Genomic DNA, 20,980 nt, shown 5'->3' with positions numbered 1-20,980 from the left:
CATTTTACAAATACTCTAGGTTTAAAATGTTTGCTACAATAATTGTTTTATAAGATTGAGACTTTAGAAACTTTTTCTAAAGAGACAAATCCATCAAATTGTTATTACCAATTTTAAATGTATAACCTTCAGTTCTTTTCTGTAATTTGATATTTGTTTTCATTTTCTGGATTATTAGATATTTCAAAAGTTAATATTTAATGAATACCTGATTAAAGTTTAATATTCATTATTCATGGTGGTCCTGATGCTTTCTATCACTATGCTGCTTTAATTCTAGTATATTTCAACCTTTTCCTATTTCACTTTAACAAGGAAGGCAAACAGCAGTATTACTCCAGAATGCACCAATACTACTTACAACCTATGGCGGCTAAACTGAGATGTTGCAGGCAACAAGAATAATGTCATGTTTGGGGAAGAGGACTGAAAATCTAAATTGTATAATGAAGGTATTCTTCCATGTTGCATGAAGGTTATAGGACATTAAGCAGTAATATAAAAATTGAAAAATTATAGAAAATCTGTAAGTGTTCAGGAATATAATTTAAACCTTCAGTCTTTAGGCTAACCTTAAGAAAAAGTTTTTGTTTGCATATTATATTTAAACTAATAAAGGTAGATTTGGGGATAAACTCTACACATACTTTAAGAGAGGATGAATTGGATTTTCTTTTTTCCTCATGAACATCATTTCTGTTAATCCTTTTCTTCATTGAACTGGGACATGGCATTTGCATTAGTAGAGCACTTCTTTTTATTTTTAAGCTTTTATTGTAAATTGTGTAAGTTTACTGGGTAGATCGTCAGTTTTGCACTAAACCAATCTTATTTAGTTTCATTGCAACGATTACAATGCCCTCCATGTATCATTGTTTAACAGTATTTTCCTCTACGACCTTTTTTTTCCCCCTCTTTGATGTATACAAAACACACAGAAAATACATATTCATTTAAATGGCCGAAGGACACATTTTGGAAGCCAGCCTCCTGCCCTCCAGCACACAGCCTTTCTCATTCCATTGGTCTAGAGTCCTCAGCTGCATTATCTCTGTATGCAGAGATATGAAACAGAGGCGACTCTGTTTAGGATCCTAAACAGAGGTGTTACTGCTTCTCTGTTTAGGATCCCATGTTCCACTCATGCTCTTTCCTCTTGATTATCCTAAGGTTCTCTGTTTCCTGGAATGAAAGATTAACTACTGCCCCCTTTTCGTTACACATCTTCTACCTTTACAGTTGTGACAACAGTTTTAGTCATGACAACAAGTACTTACTATTGAATCAAGATTCCTATTCCCATCCTCCTCCATCACCTTTCACCAGACCCTTCTAGACAAGAGGAAAACTATTCAGTGGGGATTCTACCTTAACCCCCTCACTCTGAAACTAAGCACATTCTTAAAAACTTGTAAGTCAGTCACTTTGTGCCTTTATAACTCCCATTTTTGGTAGCCAATGTCTAAGTTGCCCTTCCCTGTGTACTGAGGGGTTAGGCTTGATCCTTGATAAGAAGATTCATTCCCTCTTGGTTGGAATTTCAAGCAATTACATCCATAAGCAAAGGTCAATTCATCAAATTGTAGCAATTTATACTTGCTTCCTGTATCAAACTTCTTTATGTTCCTCTATTAGAGTTCTGATCTGCAAGCCATCAAAGCAAGGCCAAATGGGTATTATCTGCTTGCAAGCCTCATTCCACTTCATATCAACTGGCTGCTTTACTCTTGGCTCTATTCCCCAGTGGCAGGGTCAGTGTCCATGGATTCAGGAGTTCCTAGTCTCCCCAAACTTCGGACCAACAGCCCTTCCTCTTCTCTTTCTTATCTCAATGTTGACAGGTGTCTATTGAACATGATCAAACTCAGCCCATGTCTTTATTGCTGACTTTCCCCCACTTCCACTCACACGTAGGCCAAGATAGTCACCAATGAGTTTACAAGCCTGCTTGTGTGTTCTTTGAGTTTCAGTTGGAAGGGGGTTTTTCCTGATGGGCTGACTTTTCTCGCCTTGTTGACTCCTACGTGAACAGTTTCCTTGTTTTTGTAACAGCCAAACAGTCTGCTGTTTTGGGGTGGGTTTTTTTATTTTTTCCTGCTGGTCTTTCTTTCAAGACATATCTTCTGTTCCTCTAGCTGCTCCAGGTTGGTCTGCATGTCCTTTCAAGTGGGAATGTCCCACCTCAGAAGGTTCTGGATGAGACTCAAGATTCCACCTAAGGCCCCATACTCTACAAGGTTTAACAAAAAACCTATTTCACTGGGCAAATTCTAGTACCCTCTTTAGCTATTCCAATCAGTTATAGGCTGAAGATGGGCTTACAAGCTTTCTGTAATCATATTTTCCAATATGATCACACTTAAATGTCCATTTTATAATAGCAGGCAAAGGGAAGCAATATCCAGAAGACAATCAAGCACCTTAACATTATTTCCCCTCTTTTACCCGTTCAGACTATGACTTGATCCCTAAATCACAGAGCCCTGTTGTTCCAAGGTTGAGTATACATCACTATTTACCTCTGTCCCATTTAGCCCATGCAAACCTGCTTAAGTCTTCCCCTATCTTCCTTGTTCTTCTGCTCCCCACTTCTGTGTCTTGCCCTCCCTTTCCTTATATATTGTCCTCCCCATCACCTGAGCTATGATGTGTCTATACCCTAACCTGTGCCTTACTATCCCCTTGGAGAATTTGTATTTTAGTATTTTTCTTAAGCTTTTACAACAATGGTCTTATGCAATATTTGTCCTTTTGTGACTAATTTCACTCAGCACAGTGTCCTCAAGATTCGTGCATGTTATGAGGTGTTTTGCTGCTTCATTGTTATTCTTCAAGTTAAAATAGTATTCCATTGTATGTACGTACCAAAGTTGTTTATCCATTCTTCCATTAATGGGCACTTGGACTGTCTCCATCTTTTTGCTGTTGTGAATAATACTGCAATATACATTCTAGTGCATATATCTATTCATGTTCTGGCTCGTTTTCTTGTGGATATATACCAATTGCTGGATCATAAGCTATTTCTATTTCCAACTATCTGAGGAAGCACCATAATGTTTTCCAGAGTGGTTGAACAATTTTCCATTGCCACCAGCAATGTAGGAGTGCCCCAGTCTCTCCACACCTCTGCCTCTGCTTTTATGAACTTTGCTGTTATTATTGGTGTAAGATGATATCTCATTGTTGTTTTGATTTGCATCTCTCTAATGGAGAAAGAGAAGGCGTTCTGCTTCCGTAAAGATTTACAGCCTCGGAAATCCTGTGCAGGGTCACTATGAGTTGGAACTGACTCTACGGTTCCACACTTAACAACAACAATAGTTAATGGTGAGGTGCTGTGGGTTGATGTGCCAGACTGCAAAACAATTTGAACTGCTAGGTCGGCAGTTCAAGGTCACCAGCTGCTCCTCATAAACCCTACACTAGGGTTGCTATGGGTCGGTATCAACTTGATGGCACTTAACAACAACAAATGGTTAATGATCGTGAACAGTTCTTCGTATGTTTGTTGACTGTCCGAATGTCTTCCTCGGTGAAGTGTCTGTTCATACCCTATGCCTGTTTTAAAATTCAGTTATTTGTCTTTTTCTAGTAGATGTGTTGTAGTTTCCTATAGATTTTAGAGCTTAGTCCCTTGTCTGATATGTTGCTGCAAAAATGTTTTCACATTCTGTGGGCTCCATTTTTACTCTTGATGAAATCTTTTGATGCACATAAGTTTCCAGTTTTTAGGATGTCCCAGTCATCTGTTTTATCTTTTGATTGTGCGAATTTTGCAATGTTTGGTATTCTGTGTGTGGCCTGTATTAGAGCCCTTAAACTTGTCCCTATTTTTTTATTGATGACTTTTACAGTTCTGGGATTTACATTTAGGTCTTTCATCCATGTTGAGTAAGTTTTTGTCTATGGTGTTAGATAAAAGTCTTGTTTCATTCTTTTGCATATTGATTTCCAGTTTTGCCAGCCACATCTGCTAAAGAGACCAATTCCTTCACACTCGATGCATTTTGGTTGTTTGCCCAAAATCAATTGGCTGTATGTGGTTGTATTAATTTCTAGGTTCTTAATTCTGTCCCATTGATCTATATAGCTTTCATTGTACAAATACCAGGTTACATTGACCACTGTAGACATGTAGTTAATTTTGAAATCAGGGAGTGAGAGGCCTCCAACTTTGTTCTTCTTCTTAAGCAGTTCTTTGCATAGCTGAGGACTTTGCATCTCTTTAAAGAATGTTGTTGGAATCTGGATTGGAATTGCGTTTTACCTGTAGATTGCTTTGGGTAGTATTGACATTTTCACAATGTCAGGTCCTCCTGTTCAAGAGCATGTTACATTCTTCCATTTTTGTAAATTTCTTTTGGCTTCTTGTAGTAGTGTTTTGTAATTTCTTTGTACAGGCCTTTTGTTTTTCTGGTTAGATTTATTCCTAAATATTTCATCCTTTGGGTGGCTATTTTAAATGGTATTGCTTTCCTACTTTCCTTTTCAGCTCTGCCATTGTTAGTATAGAAGAATCTGACTGGTTTTTATATGTTTATCTTGTGACCTACCACTTTGCTGAATCTTCCAGTGAAGTCCAGTAGTTTTTTTGCTGAGTCTTTGGGGTTTTCTATGTATAGGATCATATCATCTGCAAATAGAGTTTTACTCCTCTTTGCCAATTTGGATGCCTTTAATTTCCCTATCTTGCCTTATAGCTCTGGCTAAGAGTCTCAACAAAATATTGAACATGAGGGGTGGCATCCTTTCCTGTTTCTTGTTTGCAAAGGGAAAGCCTTCAGTTTCTCTGTATTGAAAGTGATGTTGGCTGTTGGTTTTGTATATGTGCCTTTAATTATGTTGAGAAATGGCCCTTCAATTCCTACTTTGTTGAGTGTTTATATTAGGAATTGATGTTAGATTTGTTTAAATGTCTTTTCTTTGTCAATCAATATGATCAGGTGGCTCTTTTCCTTTTTTAATTTATGTGGTGGATTACATTGATTGTTTTTTTCTAATATTGAACCATCCTTGCATCCCTGATATGAATCCCACTTAGTCATGATGTACTATTTTTTTGATATGTTGTTGAATGCTATTGGCTAGGATTTTGTTGAGACTTTCTACATATATGTTCATGAAGTATATTGCTTTATAATTTTTTATTTATTTATTTTTTTAGTGATGTCCTTCCCTGGTTTTGGTATGAGGATTATGCTTACTTCATAAAATGTATTAGGAAGTTTTCCATCCTTTTCTATATTCTGGAATAGTTTGAGTAGAATTGGTGACAGCTCTATTCTGATTGTTTGGTAAAATTCACCAGTGAAGCCATCGGGGCCTGGACTTTTTTTGGTTGGGAGTTTTTTGATGACCTGATCAATTTCTTATTTTGTTATACATCTGTTCAAGTTTTCTGCTTCACTAGGTGTCAGTTTAGATAGGTCATGTTTCTCTAAAACTGTATCCATGTCCTCTAGATTTTCAAATTTGTTGGAATAAGTAGATCACTTCTTGAAATCACCATACACTGTGTTCTACAAGACTTAGCATCTTGATTTTGTAAAATATTTTTTAATGCTTAAGTTTTTCTATTTGAATTAATATTACAGACATAATGATCATGGTCAAGTTTATTTATAAAGCTGCTTTTTCTCTTGGATAATCCCTTATATACTTTGATGCCAGCTTTCTTTCAGCAGATACACTGCCAGGTCCTGAAAGTTATTATAATCACCGGATGATCTTAACACATAGAAAACACTTCTTGATTCCTTTTTTAGCATAAAGTCATAAAGATGAACTAGATGCATATGCTCAAATGATAGTGAGCAGCAAGTAGGATGTTAATATCTTGATGATGTAGGTTTATTATTGAATTGAACTCTCCTAGAGTAGAAAAAAGAAAACAACAATTTTTTCTTTCCTGTGTGAAGATTTGTTGTTAAGTGCCATTGAGTCAGTTCCAACTCATAGCGACACTGTATAGGGTTTCTAAGGAGCAGTTGGTGGGTTTGAACTGCCAACATTTCTGTAAGCAGTCTAGTGCTTATTCTATAGGCATGGTTAATATATAGAAACCAGTGATCTACATATTTTAGGATAAACATCAATAATAAAAGCTGAATATGTACCTCATTGACTCTGTAGGATAAGCACTGTATTGCGAACCACATGGTTGGGGGTTCGAGTCCATAAGGTACTCTGTGGGAGAAAGATGAGCTTTTCTTCTCCCATAAAGATTTACAGGAGCTATGAGTCATTATTAAGGGTCACTCTCAGTCGGAACTGACACAGCAACAATTAGCAACTATAACATGTACCTCAGTACCAATTATACTAATATAATTACCATGTTATTGGTATGTGTTTTATTGAACTCTTTATTTTCCACAACCCAATAACTTGCCTGTACTACCTCTGTCATCTCTTCAGGTCACACTCTTGCTTTTATTTGGAAAATCAATGTCCTAGACACAGCTTTAAAAGACTAACTCTAGATAAGTGATAGACAATAAAGAAACTCACTTAAAGAGAAGTTTCCTTGGCTGAAATTTTTCAGGAAGCAGAACACTGTCCTCCTTAAGAGAAACTGATAAGTAAACTAAAATCACCAACCTTTAGGTTAGCATTCAAACACTTGTCTTTATTTAGCCAGTAGAACTCCTTTTCTCTTAGAGTTGTGGAAGATAAATCAGTGAAATCAAAGCTCCTTTGTTAATATAATAGAGATACATATTGGAGGAAAGGATCAGAGAGAAGCTGATTGTTCCTGATGAAGAATATCAGTGAAGCTGATCTTGAGCCACCAACACCCTCTGCTCCTTTCTAAAGATGAGAAAAGGCAGTGGTTGATTGCAGTAGACATTTCTAAGATGATCAGTCATGTTCATCCTACTCAAAATGTGAACGTATGCTGTGTTGGGACTGGAGTGAGGGGGCTTTGATAAGTTCATGAAACAAACCATGAGAACCAAGATTCCTAATTCTGTTAATTCTAGAATTTATGTAAAAATCTAACATTTTAAAATGAACCGTGTTCCCTGTAATGTTGTGATACAAGTCCTATAAATGCATCTGATGATGAATTGTCACACACATTTGAAGCATTTTTAATTAATTAAAATGATCTAATATTTGGTTGACATTTCATAGGGGTGAGGAAATATAGTAAGAAGTATGGTGAAATTTTGGAGGGGGAGTGAGCCCCCAGTGAGTCAGAACTGCCTCTAAGGCACTTAACAACAACAAAAGCTAAGACAGGCTTTAAAAGATCCCAAGACCTGAGAAATTTGCTTCATGTTTTCCTTTGGATTCAGATAGGCTGAAGAAAGTTTTCTATCATAATGAATAAAATCATTTGAGTTATGAGTTTCTCAGAAGCTAGTGAGAATAAATGATATTAACTGACAAAATCTTCCCCAAAATTGGGCTACATTTAAGGCTTAGAGAAAGAGCAGGAGTAGGTAGTATAAAATAAAAGAATAAAAAAAGGGTACAAGCTCCCCTGGCTGAGGAGGGGCGGGGCACACAAAAATGCACGTAGTATATTTGAAGAAAACTGGGGAATTAGGATTTGGAAGAGGAAAGCCTGTGTGGAATATTGGTTTCAGATAATGGAAAAGGATGTACTTCAGTTCTATTGTTGTTGTTGTTGTTAAGTACCATGGAGTCGGTTCTGACTCATAGTGACCCTGCACACGGTTTCCGAGGCTGTAAATCTTTACGGGAGCAGAACGCCTCATCTTTCTCCCGCAGAGCCACTGGTAGTTTCGAACTGCCAACCTTGAGGTTAGCAGCCCGATTCGTAACCACTACACTATTCAATTCTATAGGGTACAATAAGTTTTAGAAGATCAGATAACTATGTAGAAGAATTTTCTTATTGTGTTGTTAGTAAAAAGAAAGGAGGAAAACAAAATCACATTTGATTAGCAGGGAATTAGCTGATGTGATAGAGACATTTCATTTTAACTATAAATTTTGGGAAGCTGTAAAGATTTCCTCTTCACTGAGGCCAAATATGAACTATCTGAAACTGTCCCCTGACCTCCCATCCATAACAATTCCTCATTCAGCTAATCAAGTCATTCCAACTCTTGATTTTCTATCTGCAAATAACACAATGATCATTTCTTTCAGCAAAAGTTCTTGAAACTGATATCTATCAGGCATTATTCTCTTGTGACAATGTTTTTAACAGCCTAAAACAAAATGGTATGACTGAGTAGAAAGCATAATATGATTCTTGGGTAATGGATTGCAGAAGGCTTTTCCTATAAAATTATTCAAATACATATGAGCTTCATTTAAAAATTCATATCTATTAAAGGGTAGGACTCCTGGCGTGGCACTGTAGGATTAGCATTGGGAACTACAAGGTTGGCAGTTCAGACCCACCAGCTGCTCCTTAGAAACCCTATACAGGGTCACTGTGAGTCTGAACTGACTCTTTAACAATATTAAAGGATTACTGTGTGTTAGGAAACATAAGACCTATACAGTGTTCACTATGAGTCTGAACCAACACTCAACAAATTTAAAAGATAACTTTGTGGTAGGAACTATGAAAAGTTTGGGTGATAAAATGAACTAAATAATTCACCGATCTAAAGAAAAATAGATGTATGGACAAGATCAAGCTATTGAACAGTTGCAGAGAGTTCATTAGAAATGTAAATGATTAAACCCCGCCCCAAATCCACTGAATCTGAGTATTTAGAGGTAAAACCCAGAAGTGTGTTTTTCAATCAATTTGGGTGATTCTTATTCTCACTGAAGTGTGATAACCACTGAGATTTTTTCATAGGAATCTGATTTAAAACTCCTCACAGATGCTTGTCTGATGGTGAGGAAGAGGGCCTGAGGAAGTAACAGCCCTTCAGTCCAGCTGTTTTCGCTAAAGGATTACAAAGAAAGTAGGTGAGCTGTTTTCTGAAAATTCATTTCTTTAATCATGTGTTTTCTTTAAATGCCTAAGCTAGAAGACAAAGCAAAGCAAAAACAGGAAAAACGAGATGAGGTTAAATATGAATTTAGTACATAAACAACATGAAGAAGAAACAAATTATTCTCCAGTGATCCTTTTCCTTGATTTCTGTGAATATATTTAATCTGTAGTCTCTCTATTCTTCTGATGTCTTTTAAACTTTTCTGTTGACTCGCAGTAAAACATTTTTTTTTTTTTAACAAATATTTATTTAACACCTCGTGTGTCAGATGTAGACACAGATGGAATATGCAGGGTACAAGTAAATGTGTTCATCGAAGGATAAAGTCAGTTATAAATAAAAGAACATGTGAAATTAGTGGTAGGGAGAGGTACAGATCTCAGAGAACCTGGTTATCCATTTGGATTTTATTCTAAGTGCAACAGAGCATTACTAGCAACTTGATTTTGATTTTAAAATAATTATTTCAGTGTTGAGGAGTAAGAGGAGGGAAGTTATAGGAACATAAACTAGGAAAACAATAGCATGATAAAATTATAGTGGCTTAAACTATGCTTCTAAATGAATAAATTTGTATGAATGTTTAGAGTAAGAAAGGTATCCAGTTGAAATCCTGGGTAGTGTTTTAGATAAGATAATTTTTGGTGCTTCTTAGGCATTTCATTGCAAATGAGTTGAGATCTCTGCATCCTGTTGAAGTTTTAAAGTAGAGAATGGCACTTGCCTTAACCTTTAGAAATGAATCAGGTTACCTACTGAGGGAGTAAAATCAGAATCAGAGGCCAGAATTAACACTGAAAATTTACAGATTCAAGAGGATGTGGAATAGAAAAAGAATATTGAGGAACAGACCAGAAAAGTAGTAGTAATACCACCTATGTTGTTGATCAGTGTCTTTTAGTCAGCTCCTAGTGACCCTGTATAGTTTCTGAGGAGCAGCTGGTGGATTGAACAGCCAACCTTGCAGTTCAAACTGACCTGGCAGTCCAATGCTTATCCTGTAACACTATACCACAGGACTCCAAATCAGACATGGTGGTGGTGGTGGTTATGTGCCGTGGAGTTCTTTCCAACTCATAATGACCCTGTAGAGGGTGTTTCCAAGGTTGTACATCTTTATGGGAGCAGAAAGCCTTATCTTTCTCCCACAGTACGGCTGATAGTTTTGAACTGCTGAACTTGAGGTTAGCAGCACAACTCATAACCACTTCGCTACCAGAGCTCCTTCCAAATCAGCCACTGGTGTTAAGTGCCGTATAGTGTTTCCGAGGAGTGGCTGGTGAGCTTGAACCACCAACCTTGTGGTTCAAAATGACTTTGCAGTTCAGCATATTAATCCACAGCACCACACCAGGACTCTTCCAAATCAGCCATTTGTTGTTGTTGTTAAGTGCTTTTGAGTCGGTTCCGACCCATAGCAACCCTGTAAAGGGTTTCCGAGGAGCAATAGGATCTTGATAATCAAGAGAAGAAAACAATATAGGAGGAAAGGAATGGTCACTATCTTAGTTGTTGCTGAGAGCTCAAACCAGGCCACTGAGTTTATTCCTTTTGTTAGTGGATTTGTTTTTCAGTGGGGTAGTTAAGAATTTGTTCAGGGATGCAAGACAAGGGAAGCCACAAAGGAGCTGGAATACCCAAGTAGTAAAAAGAACTGGAGCAAATTCAAAAGTCTTACTACAAAGAGACAAATAGAGAGAAAACGCTTGCCATTTATATGACAAGGGGTTAACATTTAAAATGTGAATAAATGTTTTTTGAAATTGAGAAGAAAAATGGCAAAATACTTGATGGCTTAATTGGTCAAACATACATATGGCTCCTAGTATCTGCAAAAAGCTTAGATATACATAATATACAGAGATTTGTGGAATAATTTAATTTAAAAATTAATAGAATTTTTCTGTGAACTTTTTGAAACCCCCTTATCTCTTATCAACCAACAGGGCAAAGTTCAAAAGTTTAATAGTTTTCTTAAACATTTTTTTAAGTATAAAATTGTAAATTCATCTAAATTTTGAGATAACAATCTACTTTTAGTGATTCTCAACTTTTTTGTCTCAGGACTTCTTTACACTCAAAGTAATGAAGATTTCATGTAAGCTTTGGCTTGTGTTTCATAGCTGAAAAAAATCATTGAGAAAAATGACACAGATTTACTACAGTCTTTCAAATCTCTTTAGTTAATGGTTTATCAGAAGACAGGTAGTTTTTAGCACCTGTTTGGGCATCTGGTTTATTGCAGTGTGAGGGAGCTTCAAAAAGTTCTTGGAGAAAATTCCATTATCCTTTAATTCTGTTTTCCCACGAGGTTTTCAAAGCCCCCTTTATAAATGTTTTTCACAACATATGTCATACATATGTTGCATATTCAATACATCATGAATATGAAGAATATCTAACACTACCAGTAGTTGGAAAAGCTTCTAATAATTTTTTTTCAGATAACTGATTTTTTCCCCAGAAATTATGAATGAACATTCTATATTTTATTACATTAAAATATGTTGGTCTATCCTATACTTTGAATCCAACTTCTTCATATCATGTGCTGGTTATTTGGGAAAAAATGGTTCATTGAGTTTATAGATCTTATAAATGTTGGCACATTTCATTATACAGTTTTGTTTTTTTTTTACAAATTATATTTGTTAATATCATCACCAGTCTCACAGAAAAAGAACAAGTATTGGAAAGCTGTCAATATTAAACAGTAGTGAACACAAGTTTTTCAAAATTTTAGTTTTTGTTTAAAAGCTCAAGTTCTATCATTAGCAACTAATACTCTCAGATGTTTTCCTTGAAGTGACAGAGTCACTTTGATAATTTTTGAGAAAATACCTTTCAAATTGCCAAGTCTGAAAACCACTGTTTGTCAGACTTGTTTTTTCAACAATGTATGAAATAAAGTGGCTACGGCAGCTTGTAACTCAGTAACAGATTTACTGTTGTTTGAGATAGCTATTGCATAAGGGGGTTTCAGAAAGTTGTGGAAGATTCCATTACTTTCAATACTATGTTTTCAAAGAAAATTTGAAGCCCCTTCTATTTCCATATTCAAATTAATTTATATTTTCTAGAATATTAATATTAGTAAATAAATATGTATATTAAATAAATCCTGTGTAGAATAAATATCTAATAAATATTGAGGTTTAATATTTTAATACTTCATCAAGACATAGACTATTCTTAAGGAAAACAAACTTTCTTTTTTCTTTAAACTGGGAGTATGCAAGTAGATAGTGAAAACTATAATGAATGACTGGTTGGTGGTTCCTACTCATAGGGGTCTAGTATAGGGTTTCGGAGGCTATAAATGTTTATGGAAGCAGAATGCCTCATCTTTTTTCCAAAGAGCGGCTGGTAGTTCCAAACTGCTGACCTTTGGTGCCACTAACTTTAATAACTAAACTCTAATAGTTTAATCCATCATTAAATATTAACACACTGAAAAAGGAAAGTCAAGTCTTGGAACAAATACTTTACAAATTGTTGCTTTATTAAGATGTATATCATCAAAATACAAAAACAACCTATATACAAGATTAATCAACTTTAAAATTATGAAAATGTGTGCACAATTAAAAAGGAAAGGAAAACGGAAAGTAAGAAAATCTAGTGATGACAAACAATTCAGGTGAGAATGAGGAGATGAGGGATGTGGAAGAATCCGTAAATTCAGAAAACAACATTTTGAGGTTCTGAAACACATCAGGCCTGTTAATTTCAGGCGACATTGTCAAAAGTGCTGGTTAAGGAGCGAGTGTCAGTGGAGCAAATGTTAAAACAATAGAGGGTTTTGAGAAATAACTACTCAACGTTAAAGTGTCACTGAACAAGATTGGACAAGAAAACTGTTACATAAGGCATTTCTCCGTTGGGGAAGAGTGTCCAAAATTCAAATTCATAATGTATTTTACGAATATACAGCAATTAAACTAATATTTGTTTTAGAAAAGGTAGATTTGTTGCTCAAAGATAATAAAATAATCTATTGGACACAGAAATGGAAATGGCGGAGTTTTACAGATCTCATAGTTTCCCCAAATAAAACAACCAACTAATTGGACAATACAATGCCCAGTTTTCCTTTCTAGTATTCCGAAGTGTTTTCATTTGTTGTTCTTCTGTTTTAATGAGAAAAGCCAGGAAGATGGAGCAAAATTTCAGGAGACTCTCAAGGGAGGAAGCCAGTACCTACTTAATTTTGGAGCCCAATGCACTGCTCCTTTAAGGAATCACCAAAAAGTCCTTCTCTTTCTTCTTAATGCAAGTACCCGGAAGATAAGTGCCGCCTTAAAAGTTACGCCTCTTTGACCCGGAAGTTTCTCTAACTTTTAGCTCAGTGCCTTCCTTCCGCGTCATTTTCTTTAACTTGCTGGTAAGTGCTGTGCTGTGCGGTCGCTTGTAATTCATTTTCAATTTATGATGTAAAATTGTCTGAAAACTTGACCATAACTCTTTTCATCTCTTATGCATGCATGTCTGCCAAATATTTCGTCTGATTTGAGGAGCTCAGAACTTTTTCTTTGGTTTTTGACTGTAGACCGAGCAGTTGCCACGTGAGTCCCTCAAGAGAGTCGGATCTAGAACATCGAGAAAGCCCTTCGATCTTTTTCTGTTCAGGGTGCCGAGGAGTACTCCACATCAGAACCAAACCAAGCGATATCTGCCAGAATGTTCCAAAGGTTCACTCCAGATTTGCGGCAAAAAATCCCAGACTACTACTGTGAGAAACACCTGGAACCACGACTATTCTGTGATGATGATCAAATCGCTCTGTGTGTCAAGTGCACCCCGATCGAGGAGCACAAGCACCATATGGTGTATGGACTGGAAGAGACCGCTGAGAATTACAGGGTAAGCTTCATGCAGATTCTAGAACACTCTGGCACTCTGGCCACCTCTAATTTATTGATTATTAAGATACTTATCTTTTGTTCCCCTTGGATCATTCTCTTTGGTTAGTTTACCCAAGTATGCGAGACACTATTTTTAACCCTTCCGATTTAAGGCATAAAAAACTTGTGGTGGTGGTGGTTTTATGCCGTGGAGTCGGTTCCGACTCATCGAGACCCTGTAGAAGGTTTCCGAAGATGTAAATCTTTACGGGAGCAGAAAGCCTCATCTTTTTCCTGTGGAGCGGCTGGTAGTTTCCAACTCGTAATCACGCTACCAGCGGCCTTCCGGGGAAGTGCCTGAGTGTCTCAAATGGCGATTGCTGCGCTAACAGTTGAAAGGCTGCTGGTTTTAACCCATCCAGAAGCATTGAAAACCAACTCAGAGACGTGTTGGAAGACAGACCTGGCTGTATGCTTCTGAAAAATCCTAGCAATGAAAACCCTGTAAAGGGTACTTTTGCTCCACATATATGGGGTCACCATGAATTAGAATAAATTGTTAGGCAACTAGTCCACAACTGGTTTGTTGGGGGTTCTTGGGGCCTTAGACATGGTTGTCTAAGGTCAAGAATCTGGCTTTAAAACAGTAATGCATTTATTTGGGATTCTGTGCTATATTTCTTTGCAGAATTTATTAGAAGAGATATTGAACATGCTTCGGAAGAAACTTGAAACTGCTCGAAGCATGTTCGCTGAGGAACAAGAAAGAATGGTGATGGTTCAGGTCAGTGCTTAACTTGAAACTTGGGTCGGAAATTATCAGTCATGTCAGATAGCAAATAATGTAAGCAAAATCAAAGACGAAATGGCAAGCTTTTTGAAATATTTGAAACCTATAGAACAGAAAGGTACTAATTTTTTAGGGTATTAAGAGCTTATAAGCCCATTAGAAAAGGACAGAAACTCAATAGAAAAATGATCAAAGAAATGAGAGTTCACATAAAGGAAACTGCAAATCTGGTTTTTAAATACAAAAGATCTTGAGTTTTTAACTCTTGATAAGTTTGTTGTTATTAAAGTGCCAAGGAGTTGGTTCCAATTCATAGCAACCCTGTATAGGGTTTCCAAGTAGCAGCTGGTGGTTTTGAATGTGGTTGGTGTTCCAGTGCTTATCCTACAGCGCCATACCAGGACTCCACAGCAGGACTTTTGCTTGTGGCAAGAGAAATACAAATTAAAAATATTAAATTGTTAGTGTGATGGCATTTGCAGCCTTGATTTTCAAAGATCACAGGACTGACAACATAATTTGTAACAATGACTTAGAAAAATTAGCAACGCATATATGTTAGGGTGACATAAAAATTGTGAAAGCTCTGTAAAGGGAAATTTGAAAATTGCTTTTCGAATTGAGTGTCCCACTATCCATCTACTTTTCTTATTATAAGATTATCTTGATGCTTTGGCTGATCTTAACTCCAAAATTCTCTCTGTCCTGTGGGTTTATGCCTTATATTTTCTTACTTTATATTTCTTGTCTCCTCATTGGAGTTAGAGATGGAAAGAAGATAAATATTTGTGGTCAGTCAGTCATGTTTAACCTCAAGTCTATCATATCTATATCTATGATGAAGGAAGAGGAACAGAATTTTAAAGCGATGATTGAGTCAGAATATAGGATGAGGTTCCGGTTGTTGAATGAAGAAAATCTCCTGAGACGGCAAGGGTGCTTACTCAACTTTCAGATGAAAGACGCCAATGTGAATCAACTTAGCAGGATTGCCACAGAACTAGAGGAAAAGTCCATAGAAGCAGTCCAGGTAAGATTTTAGAAACCACTTCCACACAATATCTGACAAGTGAGAAAAAGTTGAGCCAAACATTATGCCAGTTTCAGAATAAGACATACTATAACAATCACAGATGTATTAAAATAATGTTTATAACTGCACAACAGTTCTATTTCTGAGCATTTATCTTGCAAATATACTTGCAAGATAAAAAACACATAGATAATGAACACTATAAAACTAAGTTTCCATGTAGAGATAATGTAACATTGTAAAACTAAGTTTCATGGTTCAAAGATAGTCTTTGAAACAAGATTGATGGAATGCCCATCTGTGTTCTGAAGCTTGTGAACTTGGACAAGTTGCCTTGGCCCTTGTTGTCTTAGAAAAAAAGACTTCTGACTCACTTTCCTTAATTGTAAAATAGGGATAATAGCGGCACCTAGTTCACCATATTGTATGAGTTGTATTAAGTAGTATTTTATACATATTAAGTGCCCCATATGTATGAGATATTACTTTATTGATAGATTAGATATAACCTGTAACCATTAATATGGAACTAATGACATGTGTTACTTATAATAAGATTAATACTTACAAAGGGATATTTGTAATAAGATTAATACTTAGAAAGGACAACATGGCTCTATGTGTATGGATAAGAAATATTTTCCCCAAAATATCATTTACTAATAACTAAATTTTCAGATACAATGTGGCATCACTTATAATTTTGTAAGAAGAAAAAGAAGGTGTATGAATGTTTCATGTGCCTAGGTAGAGTATCTTTGGAAGGTGAAAAGAAAATTGCTGTCTGTGACGTGCCTATCATTTAATTATTTGTTGTTGCTAGTTGCCATTGAGTTATTTAGTTATTAATCATTGACTGATTGAGTTGAATTTATAATTATAATTAATTTTAACTTTAATTAATCTTAACTTAATGAAAGAAATAGAATTTCTGAGTAAAATGCCACAACAAAAAATAGTGTGATTTGCTTGAGATATGTATTATTTTTATCAGCTTGTTTTATGTTCATATCAACATAAGATATATTAAGTGTTAAAAAATCAAATTTCTATTCAGATGTGTTATGCTTGACATAGAAATATTGTGTTGTTGTTGTTGTTAGGCACCACTGAGTTGGTTCTCATAGTGACCCTATGCACAACAGAATGAAGTATTTCTTGGTCCTATGACATCCTCACATTTGTTGTTACGTATGAGCCTATTGCAACTGCCACTGAGCCAGTCTATCTCAGGGGGTATCTTCCTCTGTTTATGCTCACCCTAAGTTTTACCAAATATGATGTCCTTTTCCAAGGACTGGTCTCTCTTGGTAACATGTCTGAAGAATGAGAGACAAACTCTTACCATCCTGGCTTCTAAGAAGCGTTCTTACTGTACTTCTTCCTAGAGATTTGTTTGTTCGCCTCACAGCCCATGGTACTTTTAATATTCTTCTCCAACACAATAACTCAAATGCATCCCACAGTCCTCCTTATTCATTGTCCCAACTTTCACATGCATATAAGGCTTTTGAAAATAACATAGTTTGGGTCAGGTGGACCTTAGCCCTCAAACTGACATCTTGGCTCTTGAACACTTTAAAGTCTTGTGCAGAGACTAGCCTAATGCAATAACATCGTCTGATTTCTTGACTGCTCTTTCCATGAGTGTTTATGGTAGACCAAAGCAAAATGAAGTCTTTGATGACAATTTCTATCTTTTATCCATTTATCATGATATTATTTATTGGTCCAGTGGTGAAGATTATTTTAAGTCGTCTTTACTTTCAGCAAGCAAGGTTGTAACATCTGCGTATCACAGGTTGTTAATGAGTCTTCCTCAAATCTTGAGGCAACGTAAAACATAAAGTCCAGCTTCTCAGATTATTTGTTTAGCATACAGATTGAGTGTTGTTGTTAAGTACCCTCAAGTTGGTTCCGACTCATAGGGACCGTGTATATGGTTTCCAAGGGACAGCTGATGGGTTTTAACCACCAACATTGGGTTAGCAGTCCAGTAGTTATCCTATAGTGCCATACCAGTATGGTGAAAGAATATAACCATAGTGTACACTTTTCCTGATTTTAAACCTTTCAATATTATTTAGTTCTGTTCAAATGACTGTCTTGGTCTATGTACAGGTTCTTCATGAGCACAGTTAAGTGTTCTGGAGTACCCATTATTCCTAAGTAAATCTGTTTTTGGGGTAACAAATACTTGGCTTTAAAAGAGATGGTTAGATTAGAGAATAAGAGAAATTAGCAGTTGTTAAATAGTAATCAGGAGATTTTTTTTCCCCACAGAGACTGAATAATTTGGCTAGACAAAACATGCGTAAACTGAAGGAGAGTGAAGGCTGGCTTTTTGAACAGATCTGCAGCCTACAAGCACTCACTGCAGAACTCGAGAAGAAATGTGAACAGCCGACATTAGCACTGCTCCAGGTAAGACCGTAACAGGTTGCAATTCAGGTTTTGAAACACTCTGGTTATAGTTCTTTGATTGAGAAAGCCTCTTCTCAGCCATGCCCACAGGCAGGCTTTTTTCTGACCCTTGGCCCTTAGTCTCTCAAGTTACTTGGACTGGCGTGGCCTCTATCATTCTTGTGCAAGAGTTACAAAACTCTTTGGTTCTACCAACAAGTCCTTGGAGCAAACCTAGGTCCACCAGTCTCCCAGAGGCACCCAGCTCCACCAGCAAGCCTCCTGCCTAAAGACACTCAGGTTTCTCAGTGCATGAGCTAGAAAGTCCACTGCTCCGTATCCTGCCGGTGTCCTGGTTCTGTTGCCTCTGCTGCTGCTTCTCACTGTCTCCAGGGTTATAGCTCTCCCTCTCTGTCTCTGCATTTAGGACGGTCTCAGCTCAGGAATCCTGGGTCCAGAGGATGCTCCATTACTAATTCTTCTTTTTTGGCAGTAATGAAGTCCCTCCTTGCCATTTTTCTTTGGGATGGCTAATTTTAAGCCTTGTGGGATGGCAAAATTGATCAATTCCCTCATCAGGATTATATCTTATTTGAATAGCCCCACCCAGTCAACGTGTGGAAGTCACAAATATTAAAGTTAGAAGGGTCATATAAGTAATTCATTGTACCACATGAGCATGTTGTTACATGCTATCAAGTCATTATACAACCCTGTGTATAACAGAATGAAACTGTCCAGCACCACACCATCCTCACAGTTGTTACGTTTGATCCCATTGCTGCTGCCACTGTGTTATCTCATCTCATTGCTGATCATCCACTGTCCCAAGCATGATGTCCTCCTCCAGGGACTAGTCCCTCTTGATAACATGTCTAATGTAGGAGAGAGGAAGTCTCATCATATTAGTTTCCGAGGAACAATCTTCCAAAACAGTTAATTCTTTGGGTGGTGGTGGTGGTTATGTGCCGTGGAGTCGGTTCCAACTCATAGCGACCCTGTACAGGGTTTCCGAGGCTGTAAATCTTTATGGGAGCAGAAATCTTTACCTCATCTTTCTCCTGCAGGACAGCTGGTAGTTTCGAACTGCTGACCTTGCGGTACATAGCCCGATTCGTAACCACTACACTACCAGAGCTCCACAACGCCATCATTCAATTGCATTAGTTCTTCTTCTGACATCCTTACTCATTATCCACTTTCACATGCTTTATGAGGTCATTGAATACCATAGCTTGGGTGAAGTGCACCTTAATCCTCAAAGTGATGTTTTTGTTCTTTTAGCACTTAAAAGGTCTTTGACTACTGCTTCCATGAATATTGATGCATGAGCTTTGATACCACTCTTCATCTGTCAGTTTGTCATACTCTGGTGGCTTGTGTGTTGCTGTGATACTGGAAACTATGCCAAAGAATTTTAAATATCAGCAGAAATTTCAGTGGAGCTTCCAGACTAAAACAGACTAGAAAGAAAGAGAGACGAACAATTTATGGAAGGTTAGCCACTGAAAACCTTATGAATATTGCCACAAAATGATCTGCTTGTTGCCTTTGAATAGATTTCAACCCATAGCAAGCAACTTTATAGGACAGAATAGGGTTCCCAAGGTTTTAATCTTACAGAAGTAGAATGTCACATCTTTTTCCCATGGAGCAGCTGGTAGGTTCAAACTGCTGACCTTTTGGCTAACAACTGAGCAGTTAACCACTGCTTTACTATGGCTCCTCCAAAAAGTGATAACAAAATAAGTTTACAGTTCTTCTGGAGATTAAAAGAGAGAACTTAGAGTTCTTGGACCATGCTTTCTCAAAGCTCTAGAGAAAGAATCTCTTTCAGCTGCCCCAGGCATTCCTTTTTTTCTGGCCAGCATAATCCCAACTTCTGCATCCATTTTCACATAATGTTCTTTCATTGATTTACAGCATATTGAGGACTTTTCCTATTCAGTTTTACCTAGTAGTAACCTTGTCTTTCTCTCTCTTTCTTTTTTTTTTTTTAATATGTCTTAGAATGCAAGATCTTCTTTGGAAAGGTAAGTTTTCATTTTGGAGACAATGGATTCTAAAGTCTAACGTGTGGATAGAGGGCTGTTGAAAGAGGGCTGGGAAGGGCATATCTACTGATGGTATCTTTGTAATGAGATATGTTCTCTACAGGGAGGGGCCAGGCGCCTGAGGCCTACACAGATAATAACCTCTGTTATTTCTTTATAGGAGTGAGTCTCTACTGATTCAGTGTCTAGAGCCCGTTCGTATCACAGAACTGAGTTTAAGCCAAATAATAACAGGAATGAGCAAAACGCTAAGAGTGCTGCAAAGTAAGTCATCACATGTTGTTAAGTGCCTTCGATTCGTTTCAACTCAAAGCCACCCTAGATAGGATTTCCAAGGAGCAACTAGTGGGTTTGAACATATGACCTTGTGGTTTGCAGTCCACTGCTGATCCTACAGCACCACACCAGTAGTCCAAGTTGTCACGTATCCATGATTATAGGGAACTGTCGCTGTGTTTGTACTTAAAAATTAAAAGATCATTGGACAATAAGATAAGTTATTTCAGGTGGTTAAAAAAATTAAAAAGATTGAAGATCTGAAAATGTTTCCTAAGACTTGTTGTTAAGTGCCATCAAGTCATTTCTGACTCAGCAACCTTGTATAAGGTTTCCAAGGAGCAGCTGGTGGATTTGAACTGCTGACCTTGTGCTTTGTAGTTCAATGCTGATCTCATAGTGTCACACCAAGAGTCCTAAGGACTAAATAAGAAAATGTATGACCCTAAGAATCTAACATAATTTATATATAATAGGATCTCATCTGTATTTTAATTTGCATTTCCCAGGTGAGTAATGTGCTGAGCGTATTTTCGTGTGCTTATTTATCATTAATATCTCTTTAGTAAAGATGCTATATAAATCCCTTCCCATTTCTCAGTTACCTAGTGCTACTGTAAGGAGCTCTGGTAGCGTAGTGGTTA

General features: G+C 37.0%; 1 protein-coding gene across 1 annotated transcript in view; it reads left to right on the top strand.

Moving 5' to 3' along the window:
* The first annotated feature begins 13,616 nt into the window (after positions 1 to 13,616).
* The window catches only part of TRIML2 (tripartite motif family-like 2), an 11,122-nt gene continuing 3,758 nt past the window's right edge, over positions 13,617 to 20,980 (top strand). The window contains exons 1-6 of the mRNA XM_006834513.1: positions 13,617 to 13,799; positions 14,469 to 14,564; positions 15,415 to 15,600; positions 17,887 to 18,027; positions 20,017 to 20,039; positions 20,221 to 20,324. Of these exons, the coding sequence (XP_006834576.1) occupies positions 13,617 to 13,799; positions 14,469 to 14,564; positions 15,415 to 15,600; positions 17,887 to 18,027; positions 20,017 to 20,039; positions 20,221 to 20,324 (733 nt within the window). The remainder of the gene's footprint in view (positions 13,800 to 14,468; positions 14,565 to 15,414; positions 15,601 to 17,886; positions 18,028 to 20,016; positions 20,040 to 20,220; positions 20,325 to 20,980) is intronic.

The sequence above is a fragment of the Chrysochloris asiatica genome, unplaced genomic scaffold, assembly GCF_000296735.1.
Source record: "Chrysochloris asiatica unplaced genomic scaffold, ChrAsi1.0 scaffold00011, whole genome shotgun sequence".
NCBI classification, from domain to species: domain Eukaryota; kingdom Metazoa; phylum Chordata; class Mammalia; order Afrosoricida; family Chrysochloridae; genus Chrysochloris; species Chrysochloris asiatica.
The sequence above is the reverse complement of the archived record's forward strand: the minus strand, read 5'-3'. Positions and strand labels throughout refer to the sequence as shown.